A 14,639-nucleotide genomic window follows, 5' to 3' on the forward strand; every position below is an offset into this window, starting at 1 on the left:
TTTAGTTGACTTCAGTAGACTTACTAACAGCTGCACCTGTTGCACTGGAGTTCTTTTGAAAACACACGAGACAATACAAGGAGAACGCCCTGACAACAGCTCTCTATGGAACTGTAGACGCTAAAGATGATTGATCTGAACGCTTGAAAACCCCCTATTAGAGGAATTCACTCATTTACTTCCTCGTCCTGTTGCTTTTATCGCTCCTAATTTGTACTTTGAAATTCTTGCTTTCACTTATCTTTCGTCCGATTGTTTTCCAGACTTCCAAACGTGCCACAACCCATAATCATTCCTTCCTTGTTTCCACATGGCCTGTTTTTTTTTTTTTTTACTTCCTTCTCTCCTGAAATCACCTTGATTTGTAAGGTAAAACACATTATGCTTAAGTAATCAATCATTTAGTGCTTCCCGTTCAGTTCAGTGCAACTTCCTTAAACACACACATATATGTTCCATCCACTCTTATGTGGCACAGTGGCTTTATTTCACCAACGAGTCGATCTGATGAACTGCTCAAACATGCAAATCTACGTGCTTGGTGTGCTCAGCTGTGACCTCTGACCTCAGCACATAGGATGTTTCTGTTCAAAGATTATGACACAGCCGTTGCAACAGTCACCTTACGTCCATTTGGGGCTGAGTTGCATCAGTTTCTCTCTCAAATGAGAGAATGACAAAGCTTCTTCCTCTCTCTGTACGTGTCTGTGTGAATGTACTTTGGCTCCATGTGAACCCATATCCAACGTACAACGAACTGCTATACCACATGCTATAAATACTTTAAGGTTTCAGAGTCGAAATGAAACAAACAACGTAGAAGCATCCCTGTGTGATTAATGTGATCAAAGTTAGTTGCAGAAACTTTGATCGATTCCCCAGAACGAAGCCGGATTAGGGCGCAACTCCACTCAGAGTGACCTCAGCTGTGACCACAAGCTGACCCGAGAATGTGCCGTGCTACTTCTTCAGGTTCAGAGGGTGTTGAAACCCGAACTTCCCATTTCTTGTTCCGCTTCACGTGAGAGCAACTGCAACTCTACAGAAAGATACACACACTTAAACGCAGTGAACCGTTCCAGTGATGTAGATTTGTAAAAGATCATACGACTGATTGTGTTTAATGTCGAATACACCAGGTTTTGAGTTGAACTACACCGCCATATAAACACAAAGCTATAACAGAGGTTGGATTTGAACTTGTCATGGTGTCAGCGATTCAGCGACGGGGGCCGCCCCACGGCCCTCCCTTGGCGTTAACCGGAGGAGGGGGAGGCTTTCGAGACTTAAGCAACACATAACGTGAAGCAAGTTTATTCCTGGTATTCTGATACGCAGAAAAAGTGTTTCAGCAAGATTTATGGTATCAGAAAACAAAAAAAAGCTCAAGTCTCATTTACACTACAGAAACTTTCATGTCGGATCCTGTTCACGCCACCAAAGTTTCTGCTCCCGGCAGAAGCATTTAATTAAAATGTGCTGAAAAAAAAACAACTGAACCTTGGCTCACCTCTGAAAACCTGCCATAACCAGATACAATGTTTTTTATACTCTCCTCATAATGGAGTCAACTTTTCCACTTCATAACACAAATACACCAAATTATGAGTAATTACTCAGGAACAAACCTGATAATGTTTTCCTGCTCCTTCGTAGTCGTTAGGAAATACCTCTGAATAATTACAGAGTAGATAATGATGATTTACTCGTGAACCGACGGAGGAATACCATCAGTGGATGAATAAATCATCAGGTAATGATCAGTGAAAACCACAAATGGTTAATTTTGACCTTTTCCCACATGTAGACTCTTACTGACCAGTGAAAAAACTTAATATATGTAGGATCTTATTCCAGCTTGTGCTGTTATCAGCCTTGATATTGATGGTTCATCAACCGAAGGGGGCCTAAACAGGAGAGTCGAAGCTTGCAAAGACCCGCACGTCGCTAGAATCATTTATAAAATACGACTGTGTAAGCATAGATTTTAATTTCTGGTATTAAATGTGCCTCGTTACCGTGTTTTAGCTGTTTTATTCTGAACTAGTTTCTGTTTTCACTCAGGTAAAGCGATGCATCGTACTAATGCACACAGAGCAGGTAGAAGGAGAAACTGGAGGAGAACGGGAGGTGTTGTTGTTGGATATGGTTATAGGTTGTAATTAACATACCAGTTGTGTATCAAAACAATATTAAAGCAGGTTGAAACATTCCCCTAGAGCAAACAGAAAACCACCCACTTTCTCACAGCGGCTCGGTTCATGCGGTTCTTCCCCTGCAGCATTGTCTTATGAAATACGCTCTTATTTCGACTGAACTGAACCGTATTTATCTTCACAGATAACAAACTTTATGTCATAACCTCCTTTGTCTGTCCCTCTCTCTCTCTCTTTCTTTCTCTCTTTCTTTCTGTCTCTGTCGACATGTCCGGTCTTGTCCCTCTTTTCTTCTGCAGCTCACAGGAAGTCTGAAGGTGAACTCAGGCTTGTTGTGCAGTTTTCTGTGTGTGATCGAATTAAAAAACATATTTTCTTCTGTCTGCTTCTCCAGTGCAGAGAAAACTGTTGTTTTTCTTATATTTGAATAAGAAACTGAGCTGCTTAAAATAAAAATATCTCTCGATGTCTCGATTAAATGGGAAGTGACAACAACATTAACGAGTTTCGATGTGATGCACTCCGGTGCAACCCATGAACCTCAGAAAAATGACCACAAAGTTTCATCAAAGTGTCGGAGACTGAATCATTCACAAGATAAATGTTCTTATCCATATATTATTTTTAGTGCAGCATGATTCATCGCTGGTTTCACAGTGCCAACGTTAAGACAAAAGTATCAATAATCAATCCCACGTGTTTACAGCGATATGATCTTGTTTAATTAAACATTCGGTAAAGTTCTGCAGAAACCAGATTGTGCACGTTAAAGACACCGTGTGTGATCTCCTGCACAGACAGAGTAAGATGTTATCTGGTATTATGTTGAAGACTTAATACCCAGACCTCAAAGGTAAACAGTGAACACACCTAGTTGGTGCCGTTATGTCATCTTGTACCAGTGTCTTAGTTTCGATGTGAGGCGGGCTATGTCGTTAACAGGAAGCCTCTGCCAGCAAAAACAGAATTGCAGGTAATAAAAATCCAAAATTAGAGCTACAAAATGTTGATGGAAGAGATATCAAGCATCACTTTTTAATACTAGTATTGTATCAAAGTTTAAAATTCCGATATCGTAAACGTAGCGTATATTTGGATCTTATTGCAGAAACCTTGATGTCTTAATTTAAGATTGACACGTGACCTTTAAAGATCCACTGTGTCAGATTTATGGGGCTCTGTGTAGAGAATGGAAAATAATATGCAGAATGTTTTTATTAGGATATAATCACCTGGAAATAAGATGCGTTTGTTACCTTTGAATGAGCCTCTTGTGTCTATTGCGTGTCTTTAAATAAGGCCTTTTTAATTTATCATGCATTAACAGCCTCGCTTGTTTCTCTGTATAGGGGAGAGAGGGTGAGGTGAGTACAAAGAAACCAACAGAAACAACACCACGAGAGGTCAGCGTTATTTGCAATACACATTTTTAATTAACAAAGTATCAAAAACAAAAGTTGACAGATCACAAAGATGGAAGAACACATTGGTAATAGCAGTGCAGTTGTACCTGACAGCCTACAGTTCATTCATTTAGGCCACGGCGCTCCAACAGTCGAGCAGCTAAAGAAAAACAATAAAAGCCTCCAGTAGAAGTAGGCACGGCAGAATCCATCCAACCAGCAACGGGACAAAGAACAACAACAACAACATCCACGCCACGAACACACGCAGACGCCTGCGTCCCTTTAACCGTGTGACTCTTTCTCTCACATACGACACGCCATAAACAAAATAAACCTTCTCTGTCATTTCTACCATGCAAACAAAAAACTTCAGTCCTCACTGTGAATCCACATACAGTAATGTGCTGTTTGAAAATATTCCCTAAATAGCGACGAAACTTTTAAATAACCATAGACGCTAATAAGCAAAGATGATGTTCAGTCTGTTCGATGAAGAAGAGTTGAATTATTAAAATACTGATAACCAGAGTTTCCCTCCTGACACGTTAACTGCAGAGTGACTGAGGAAGGATGGACAAACGGACAAACGCTGCTCATGGGTTGATCCTGTGAGCAGCGTTTGACAGGATAAAAATCTTTGTGATCCTCGTTCATTACACTCCCTCGACACTCCCTTCGTTTCTAAATCAAACAGGCCAGAGATTTGGCAGTGAGTCAAAGCCTGGATACTGATAGAGTTCATACAACACACATCGTCTTCCATAACTTCAGAGTCAAGCGCGTTAAAGGACCAGCCGCGAGCTGACGCCACACTTACGATACCTAGCTAATGATATCTAGTGAACACAACTTCAAAACCAAAAAGGTTATTATTAATAAAATACATTTTTAAAAAATAATCTTTTTTTTTTTGTTTGTTTGTTTGTTTGTTTGTTTCGCTCTGTCAAGACCAAAAAAAGGAGGCATCCGGTGTTTTTTTTTTTTACATACAGTAGCACAGAGTTAATGCGCAGGTCGATACAATATACAAGATTTTATGTAGAAAACAACATGTTTGAAAAAATAACACTACATGTGAAGCTTCATCGTCACAGAAGATGTAAAAAAAAGCAACACTAGGTCTGTTTTACCTTAAGAGGGAACGCAGTGATAAATAAAGTGTACCTGTGAAATTATATACAATGTCATATCTTTCTTATTTCTCTTTTTTTTGGGGCGGGGGGACTTGCCGTCAAATTTTCTAATTATCAAGAAAAGTAAGGTATCGTCTGCGTACATGCTTTTCTGATTAAGTGCAGAATTAGAAACCCTGTCCGCAAAGTACATTTCCCTTTTGTGACTGCTACAACCTGACGTGACATAAATTTTGACAGCAAAAAAAAACAAAACAGAAGAATTGACTTCCACAGCTAACATAGGTCCTGAGTGGTTAGTAGTAGTAGTAGCAGCAAATTTAGTAGTTCACGTTGGATAAATGACGAGCAGACAGGGTCGATACGGCGATGACATGTCATACAGTAGTCGCTTAATAAATATATTATTTTCCATACACGAAGCACGAACATCTTTTTTTTTGTTTTGTTTTTTAAAGTCGGTGACTTGCAGCTCAAACACACTCAGACGGTCGATCTACTTTCTTTGTGCCTTGATCACCTTGAAATCACACTTTGGTACAAAAATCAGACACTGAATCAGACTCTCATCTATTCAAAATACCATTAAATATAATTTAAAAAATGATGGTTTTGTTTTGTCTCTTAGTGCTTTAACGTCTGTCCTTGGCCCTGACTGTAATGTTTAACAGAAACAAAAACACAATGCATGTCAAGGTGAAGTCCATGGCATGTCACGCCCGGTCAGCAGCTTCGGTTTCAGGGGATGCTGAGGTCACTTCATGCCACTCTGTCTCTCTCTAGCAGCTTTGTGAATGAGACCGAGAAGTCATCCAAATGTGGCGTCTGTCATTCTCGTGGTCATAAGTCAATGTGGCCGCTCCACCTCCCGCCTCTCGGACACTCATAGTGCTACGTCGACGGCGGCAGGTGGAAGCGTCGCAAGTCTTGTGGCAAAAAAAGAAACCACCCGGTCGCTCGCTCATAGGTGACTGGGACACTGGATGTGATCGAGGGTCAGGAATCCTCCGTCAAGAGGTGCTACCGTGGAGATGGAGGTGGTGGTGGCTGCGGCGGTGGTGGTGGAGGAAGTGAGGTTGTGGAGTTGTAAGGTGCTCTCCTTGATGTGCTGGATGAAGAGGTTCCTCTCGTCCTCGGGCGTTTGGCCGTTCTGGGCTCGGACGATGCAGGTCGGTCGGTGCAGGTTGAGCATGTAGACCAGCTGCTGCTTCTGATGCTTCAGCTCCTCGATCTGAGCCTTCAGGTCGGCGTTGACGCTCTCCAGTTTCTCCGACTCCTGAAGAAGAGAAGCGGGGGAGAAGTAAACGGTTAGTGCTGTGCTTTCATAAAACATTGTTAGTCCAACTTCTTTGTACTTTGGCCTACCTTCTGCAGAGTCTCCGTCTTCTCCTTCTTCTTGTTGCGGCACTTGGCGGCAGCGATCTTGTTCCTCTCCCTCCTCCTCTTCCTCCTCTCATGCTCCTGAGGAGTCACCTGAAACACCAAGAAGAGATACAGTGTCATTACTTTCTACTCATAAAAAAAAAAACAAGTAAAGTCAGTGTCAGAAAATACAAGATGACCACATGCTGTAGTTTCCCTCACCTCTCTCCTGACTCCCGATCCGCAGGCGAGGTGCTCCGAGGCTCGGTCCGAGCTGGAGCTGGCGCCGTCGGAGCTCATGTCCACGCTGAGCCCGTTGGACAGCCGCTTGGTCTGGATGGCCAGCCGCAGCTCGTCTTTCACGATGGGCGTGAAATTGGTGAAGTCGTCCAGGGTGAGCGTGCCCGGCGGGGAGAGGCAGGGCACCAGGGCGGAGCAGCTGATGTCAGCGAGCGAGGGACCCGAGTGCTGCAGCATCATTCTGGAAACCAAAGACCACGTCAGGGGGGTCAGTGTGATCCACATAAAACAATTTATACATACAAATAATAAAACAATTTACAAGCTTGTTGTGCATAAAAGATATTATAGTAATAACATGAAGGTTTAAACACAATAAAGTTGAGTAATCTCAACATTAAGTAGCACAATTACTGCAGATTAAACATATCTTAACTCAAGATAAGAGTCATAAATAAAGTTTTTTTTTTTTGCTGAGTAATAATGACACAGGTATGAAATATTACACAACAGCTCCACAAACACAAACACATGTTGCAAGACGAGCTTTGTGTTTAAATGCAGGTTTATCTGAAGAGGACTCAGGTGATGGTCCCAGATCCAGATCCAGAGTCTGCCTCTGAGCTTAGAACAAATGTCTGCCTGGCCATAAAGAATCAAAGTGACCCGTTCATAGGTGTGAATGTTTGTCATCTCAACAGGAGGAGGAGGAGGGACTCATGGACAATTATGACTGACAGCCTGATAAGATGATTATGATGTTTACTGGATATGAGCTCTGTGACTCCAAAACAAAACACGTTCAACACGTGAACTGACTTATTCTCCCTGTTTTTCTGTTATTCTGTTTGATTCTGCAAACTGAATTATGGTTTATTATCATATTTACAACCCAGTATTACTCATTGTCAATTCAATCGCGAGTAAATACAGCTGTTTTCTATGTAAACAAATCCAAATTATGACAAAAAACAGCAAAACGAGCCTCAGTTTAACTTTAAAAAAATAAAAAACCTTCACCAGATCTTGCACGTTTTGACTTTTTTAAAGTTAAGAATTCAGAGAAAAGTGTCAGATCATCATTAAATCTGCGCCTCTTCTTTTTTTATTTGTTTCATTTCATCTCATAAAGTTTAAAAGTTTTTTTTTGCTGAAGCGTCCCGGGACAGCGGAGCGCGCAGAGAGACGCGCCGGGACTTGAGCGCTCTTACGCGGGACAAACACAGCTCCAAAACAACCCCCCCACCCTGCCGCAAAACAACACCTGATCCCCCGGAGAGAAAAGTCCCCACATACCTGGTAAAGCTTTGAGTGACTGGATCAGACGGACTGGACGCGGGGACGTGTGAAACCTCCTCTTATACTTCGCGGACTCTCCTTCCTCCTTCTTGTGTTTCGCTTCCTCGCTGGCTGGTGCGTAAAGTTGCGCTTGTGGCCGGAGCCGTTGCATCACCCGCATATATACCGACCGGACCGGGGGCGGCGCGTCGTGACGCCACCAGGAATTCTACTAGAGAGGGAGGAGGTGAGGGTGGAGGGAGGAGGTGAGGGGGTGACGTCATCCTATTTATAGAAAGCTTATCCTGCGATGATGCAATCGAGCAACCCCGAGCTGCTCTGCCATAACAGGACAGGCTTCCCCCTCCTCCCTCTCCTCCCCCTCCTCCCTTTCTCCTCCCTCCCCTCTCTCTCTTTTTTCTTCCTTCCTCCACCTACTCCCAGACTTTTCCTCTTCCCGCTTCCTTTTTCCCCCCTTCTCTACCTCCTCCTCTTTTCCCACATCTCCTCCATCCTTCTTTCCACCCGTCTGTCATCGTCTCACCCTTTTTTTTTCTACCATTCCCTTTCCTTCACTCCTCCTTTTATCTTCATCTGTCACCTGTTTCTCCGTCCTCACTCTTGTCCTCCTTCTCTTTTTTCAGTCCTCTCCATCCCTCCATCATGTCACTCTTGTTACTCTTCCTCCCCGTCTCTACTCCTTCTTCCTTTTCTTCCTACTCTCCTTGTCTTATTTCCTTTCCTCCTCTACTTTCTCTCCTCCCCATATGATCAGTCTCTTCTTCCTCCTTCCCTTCTAACTTTTCCTTACTTCTTTTTCATTGTGTCTCTTTCTTTCTTTCTTTCTTTCTTTCTTTCTTTCTTTCTTTCTTTCTTTCTTTCTTTCTTTCTTTCTTTCTTTCCCATGTCCCATTTTCTTCCTATTTCTTCTTGCTCTCCCTCTTTCCCAGCTTATCACTTTAATCCCTTTCTTATCTCCTTTATTTATCCACCCTTTCTTCCTCCCTCCTTATCTCCTCAGTTGTCCAACAATCTGACTAATTGTGTTGGAATGACAAGAATTAAACAACTGAACAGTTCAGAGCTCTTCCACTTCCTCTCCGTCCCCTCGGAGATGGATGTCCATTCCCGACATTCCACACTAACGAGTGAATAAAGCCGTTCGAGCTGAATGACACACGGCGGTTATTTATTCTGCGGTTACATCTCACCAGCCGGGGTATAAAACTATGAGACAGACAGACACGCGGGGAGATGGACGGACTGTGATCGGCTGTAGATTTTTCTTAATTCATGAGCTCAAAGTTTGTCTAAAAATTTCAAATAACCTTTCCCAAGAAGTGAAGATCAGCTGGTGGGTAGGTAAAGAAAATGTTCTTGGACATTGTCCACAGGTTTGAAGTGGCTTTACTGGAATCGATCGTCTTAATTGGCCTTCATCGGTTAATGAGTTGATCTTGTTTGCTGAGGCAGACGGGGATTTCCCAGCAGGAGAAGGGAGAAGTTGTGTTTCTACCTTAAAAGTACATGACTGATATTATTACTACTGGAACCAGGTGGTAGCAGTTCAGAAGTACTACTTGTAGCTTTTGTGGAAAATTAAAGTAATATTCCTTCAAGCGGTGGTAACTGTCCTGTAGTTGTACAGACAGTTGTAGTTGTACAAGTGTTGGCAGTAGTTTTGTAGTCGTGGTGTAAATACAAATAGCGGATGTCACATTAAAGGTACAATCAGTGTAATTACAGTTTAATGACTTTAATATACTGGCAGCAGAAGCACGGTGGTACTTCTTCTTCTTCTTCTTCCTTTTTCTCTGTTCATGTTTCAGTTTTTACTTCTTCCTGCGTCAGAAACAGTCGTTAAAATGAACCCAGATGAAATCCAGTGTGTCTCCATGTTTCAGGTCCAGATCTTGACACTTTAGTGCAACATATACTCCGTCTACTTGTTCAATATCGGCTATTGCAACTGACTGTCGCTATTGGCTGATATGGCGGCAGCTTTCATCACCAACCACCACCGACTCCCCGCCCCCTCTCGCCTCCTGACGAGGCCTGCTACAACCTTTACCAGCTCGTCTCTGAGCTCTGCTGGAGCCATGAACTCATTCGGTGTTTGAAACGAGGGTGCGGTCCAACAAGTCGGTTCAAAATCTGCTCCATGCAAAGATTGTACCGTCATTTTCATACTCTTCAATCCATTCAGTGACCTCTCGTGCCCTGTGGATGGCGTCTGCCTTTACTGTGTTCTCTCTTTATTTTTAGTAATAATAATTCTGCTCATAGATTTAAGTCTAGATTTGTATTTTGTCGAGCGGAGAGGCAGAGCTCTTTCCTACGGAAGAGTAATAAGGCCAGGAATCAGGAGAACAATGAGAGGAGGAAGTCTTTTTTTTTATTTATGTCGCATTTAAAGAATAAAGTCAACTCTGGTCCATCATATCAAGTGAAGAGATCGACCGACACCTCTTCCACATATAGCTGGTCCTAAGACATCGTGTCATCCTCGTCTGCCTTCTCCTCTTTCTTTCTTTTCCTCCGTCGTCACTCATTTCCTGTCATTTCCAGCTCGACGCCTCTGACTGTCGTAATCTAGAAACTTTGAGTTTCTTTTGCCTCGCAAACCAGAAAAACTTTCACTTTCACTGAATCCATTAAAATCATGAGAGTTTCAAAGTTATGTAAGACGGCGCCCTTAAAGTTCACGACTTTACCCGAAGTGAATTGTACAACAGGAAACATGATATTTGCAATGTGACTGAAATGACTGATGTAGAAACTTCCAGCTCTGCTGATGAGTGTGTGACATGTGTGTGTCTATTTTTAGTTTTGGATCTATTTTCCTGGAAAACACCTCAGTGCTGATTTTTCATCCGCAGTTCGTTTGCGTCCACGCGGCCGAATAACCGGAGTGTCACCGCACGGCGGGAAAAAAGCCATGAAACGGTTAATAATCGACCAGACGGTGTTTCCTTCCTGAGAAACGCTCAGCTGTCACCGAGTGAACAGATTCATTTCAGGGTTAAAGAGTTTAGAGATGAGATGAAATCTGGGGCAGAGAGGATGAAGGTGGAGTTATGTAAAGACTTCTCAGGAAAAGTTCTTTTCTTTTCAGCAGTGTGGTTAGTTCTGGTTTTGATTCGTATGAAAATGGATTCATGTGTTTTGTAACATCTGATGTAATCTAACCGTACCACGTCAGTGTTCTTCAGAAGAAGACGTGTCCTGATGTTTACACTGAAACTGGAAACAGATGATGATGGTGTCTTTACGGCTGCTTCACTTTTATTGTGCTATAAAAACATTTTAGGTGTTTGTTTTTGGCCTGTGGCGCGCTGTTCAGTTTCAGTTTTGACCCTCCGATGGGAGAACGCTGTGTCTGTGAATCTGAATTTGAACTGTCCGTATGAAAACAGACAATCAGGAAAATCTTGTAGCTCAAACACACACACACACACACACACACACACACACACACACACACACACACACACACTCAGCAGGCAGACGGGTGTTGAAAAGTTTAAGAGTTCAGTGTGATGATGCTGCGGCGTGAAGTCATCGCTGACCCCGTTGACTATTAATACCAAATGATCAGGGCGCTAACCCGCTGGCTAAATATTACATTCTCTATTTTTATATTTGAAGAGTTTCATACCGAGCTGTGTGTGTGTGTGTGTGTGTGTGTGTGTGTTCACGCCCAGCGTTACACCCATCAAACCCCTCTGCTTGTCTGCCAAGATTTAAAACAGATTAATTTGCAGTACGTATCTCCGGGCCGGGACTTTCTGGGCGTTCAGCTGTGAGAATGAACATTTCACGCATGGAGTCATGTTGTCAGGGGAAGTGGATATGTCATATTTAAAGTTAAAGTTAATGCAAGCAGAGTTTAAATGTCAAAAGTGAGTGAGAATGAGGACGTAAAACTGGTTTTGATGATAAAAATGCATTTAGTTAATAAGTAATTAGTGAATAATGAGTAAACTGTGAGGAGAAACTGTTATAATGTCAATAATCTGAGATGAATTTGAACTTTTGAACACAGTGTTGTGTTATCTCCTGGTTTCCTCACCTGCTCTTTGACCTTTTAAAGCCGTGTTTCCTCTCAGACAATAAACCTGCCTCATGTTGCCTCGTATCAGGCGTGAACTTTAGTCTCACATGTAAAAAAAACTAAAGAAAAAACACTGAATTTAACCTGATAGTGGAGCAGAAAGTGGCAGCACAGCAGCGCTCTCACTTTCACCTGCTGGTCGGCTTTCACTTCACTTCCTGGAGACTGCAGGCTTACGTGTGCTGCTTACGAACACTCAGACGTGATATCACAGTGCTGCAAGTTTCACTATGAGAGAAATGAATCAAGAGTTTCTCATCCTGAGAGTCGATTGTTCTCAGAAGGGAAAGTGAAAACCAAAAGAGGCCATAAATGTTTGGCCATATCATCTGCAGGGATTTCTTAGAAACGCTCCGTCTTCCCTCGGCGTCCGCGTTCATTCCCACAGTTTGACAAACTGCAGCAGAGTTAACGGGGAGAAAAAGACTTTATCTAACTGTCACCATCATGATTTTGCAGCTTCTCGTCATGACATCAGTCTGTCCAGTCTGCGTCTTTGCTATAAGGTCATTGGCCATTTCTGCCACTTCCCCTTCATATTTCCAACCCCCCCTTTTTTTGGAGGCAGTGGCGTCACAGCGCGTCCTCAGGCCTCGGCGTTACGACGTGAAATCAGGCTCAATCAGGCGATGCGTCACCGCGCGTAAACGCTTGCAGCAGCGTTTTTTAAAGGGAAGTGTGTACATGCATGCTTTCATGATGCTGATTAACACTTCCTCGTTACCTCATCTGAACTCTGTAGAGCGAAACGACACAAGCGGAAGCAAAAAGACGAAATATTAATATTTGTTTTAGATTCATACTGCTAATATATACACACATGAACATACCGCTGTGTAGATCATAGCACTGTCTGTTTGCAGTTTTATGTTTAAATATGCAAATGAGACATTATCTAATGTAACTTCTGATGAAATCTACAGACAAAGTGAAGTCAGACAAACACCTGAGTGTGGATTTGGGGTGTTTTCTTTCCACTGGTCGGAAAGACGACGTGTTATGGAAGCAAAACAGACCAAAAAATCTAAAAAACTGATTTCCATTTTATTTAATTGAATGCGATTAAAACTGTCCACACTGACCTTAGTCCCAGTTTTGATGATTGTTGATTTTATGGTTTCTGTTTTGTTTTCTTGTGATTGAGATGAAAACACACGGTTCATGTTCACACCAGATAATAAGAAGGTGATCCAAGGAATTAAACTCCGTATATCTGTGAATATATTTGAGTTTTGAACTATCTGTGGGTCTTTGTGCACTTTGTTTTGTTGTAGGATGTCTGTAATGTTTGACCGAGACATGCCCAAAGAGTAAAAAATAAAAGAGCAAATATTTGTGGGTGTATTTTTATAATTTTGGTTTTGTTATGTCATAATCTATCTCGATCTCCACTCCCAGATTTACAGATTAGGAACAAAGGAGTTGTTGTTCTTGTTAGTCTAGTTTGTGTTGTTGCTGTTTCCTGTACTTCTAAATGATACTTAGAAATGTTCTGATAATGAAATAAAAGTGCTTATGGTGATGACGGGAAGTGGCGAAGAGGAGAAACAGGAGGAGGAGGAGGAGGAGGAGGAGGAGGACAGGCTTCCCATCCTCCCGGTGTCTCTTCCCGGTTGCCCCGCTGGTTGCCCGGTAAAGCAACCAAGAGGATGAGGGGTATTATTTCCCGGAAAGAAGGAGGGTGACGTAACCCGCTCCTGCTGAGAATAAAAGAGGAGGAGGAGGAGGAGGAGGAGGAGGAGGACAGAGGAGCTTCTGTTTACAGCTCGGTTGCTATAGAAAAATATAGAATTAAAACACCGACATGGAACATTATGCTGCAATATGTAAAAAAAAAAATGATACAACGAATGAATTATTTTATGAATTAATTATACAGGACACTAAATCACAAAATAAATCTAAATTTAATGTTAAATAAATTCATATAAAATTGTTTATTATTATTATCTAGTATTGCGTGATGTTGATTCATATTCATATATTCAGATTATATCCAGCAGTCACTGTAAATATAAATAAGACTGAATATAGTTTAGTTCATATCCACATTACCTCATCTTTTCCGGGAAGCTGCGGTTCTTCCTCCTCCTCCTCCTCTTCTCCTTTTTCTTCTTCACGGGATATCCGGGAAATCCCCTCCTCCTCCTCCACCTCCTCCTCCTCCTCCTCCTCCTCCTCCTGCATCACGCCACTGATGAGCAGCGGGGCGGGGTGCGTGAAGCACGGACGGATGGATGGATGGATGGATGGATGGATGGATGGATGGGGTAATGCATCTCTTTTACTGTACGGTGTTAATGTGGTAAACCGGGTTTTAGGGTTTACGGCAGCCGAGATCATTTTGCACTTTCGGTCTGAGTCACCGCATTCCGGTAAATCTGAAACGGAGCTGAGGAAACCGTAATACCGAAAACGGCCGCATCATAAAAACACTGCAGGTGCATTACTGTTAATTACTGTTAATTACTGTTAATTACTGTTAATTAGAGCTCCATGGAAAACTGGAAATCTAAAAACCTTCATATATCAGACAGTGAGGCAGCACAGGGACACATTTAGAATATCTGATATTTAAGATTACATAAGATTTATGTTTTCAGAATAAAGTTAGAATCTTACATACCTAAGTGGAGGTTCTAGTTAAAAAGGCAAAGGCAGAAATAAGAAAATGCACGCGAATGAATAACACAACTACATGTATATTATAGCTATATATAATATCTACTATCTATATATATATTATATTATATATATATCGATCTCGATATCTATATTTAAACTAACATTAAAGATAACGAATTACTATTCTGACTTTTTTCTTGTAACATTTCAGCTTTTTTTTAAAATATAGGGACTTCTATTTCGAAATATTACAACTTCATACTTTTATACTTTATACTAGCACCCTGACTTCACTCTCAAAAATCTCAAATCAGTGGTCCTAAAC

The 14,639-nt window shown here is 42.0% G+C and overlaps 1 protein-coding gene across 1 annotated transcript; it reads right to left on the reverse strand.

Moving 5' to 3' along the window:
* Positions 1–3,566: 3,566 nt before the first annotated feature.
* atf3 (activating transcription factor 3) lies at positions 3,567–7,749 on the reverse strand. The gene is made up of 4 exons (XM_010755748.3): positions 7,594–7,749; positions 6,280–6,538; positions 6,061–6,168; positions 3,567–5,971 (listed from the first exon to the last, which is right to left on the reverse strand). Exons 2-4 carry the CDS (start codon positions 6,535–6,537, stop codon positions 5,657–5,659), a joined length of 681 nt encoding a protein of 226 aa, XP_010754050.2. The 5' UTR covers position 6,538; positions 7,594–7,749; the 3' UTR covers positions 3,567–5,656.
* Between the last annotated feature and the right edge of the window lie 6,890 nt (positions 7,750–14,639).

This window comes from Larimichthys crocea, chromosome XI (assembly GCF_000972845.2).
Source record: "Larimichthys crocea isolate SSNF chromosome XI, L_crocea_2.0, whole genome shotgun sequence".
NCBI lineage: Eukaryota > Metazoa > Chordata > Actinopteri > Sciaenidae > Larimichthys > Larimichthys crocea.

Coding starts and splice junctions, on each gene's coding strand:
- atf3 (XM_010755748.3), bottom strand. CDS start 6,537: ATGATGCTGCAGCACTCGGGTCCCTCGCTCGCTGACATCAGCTGCTCC. Junction 6,169..6,279: donor GATCGGGAGTCAGGAGAGAG/GTGAGGGAAACT, acceptor TTGGTGTTTCAG/GTGACTCCTCAGGAGCATGA. Junction 5,972..6,060: donor AGACGGAGACTCTGCAGAAG/GTAGGCCAAAGT, acceptor TCTCTTCTTCAG/GAGTCGGAGAAACTGGAGAG.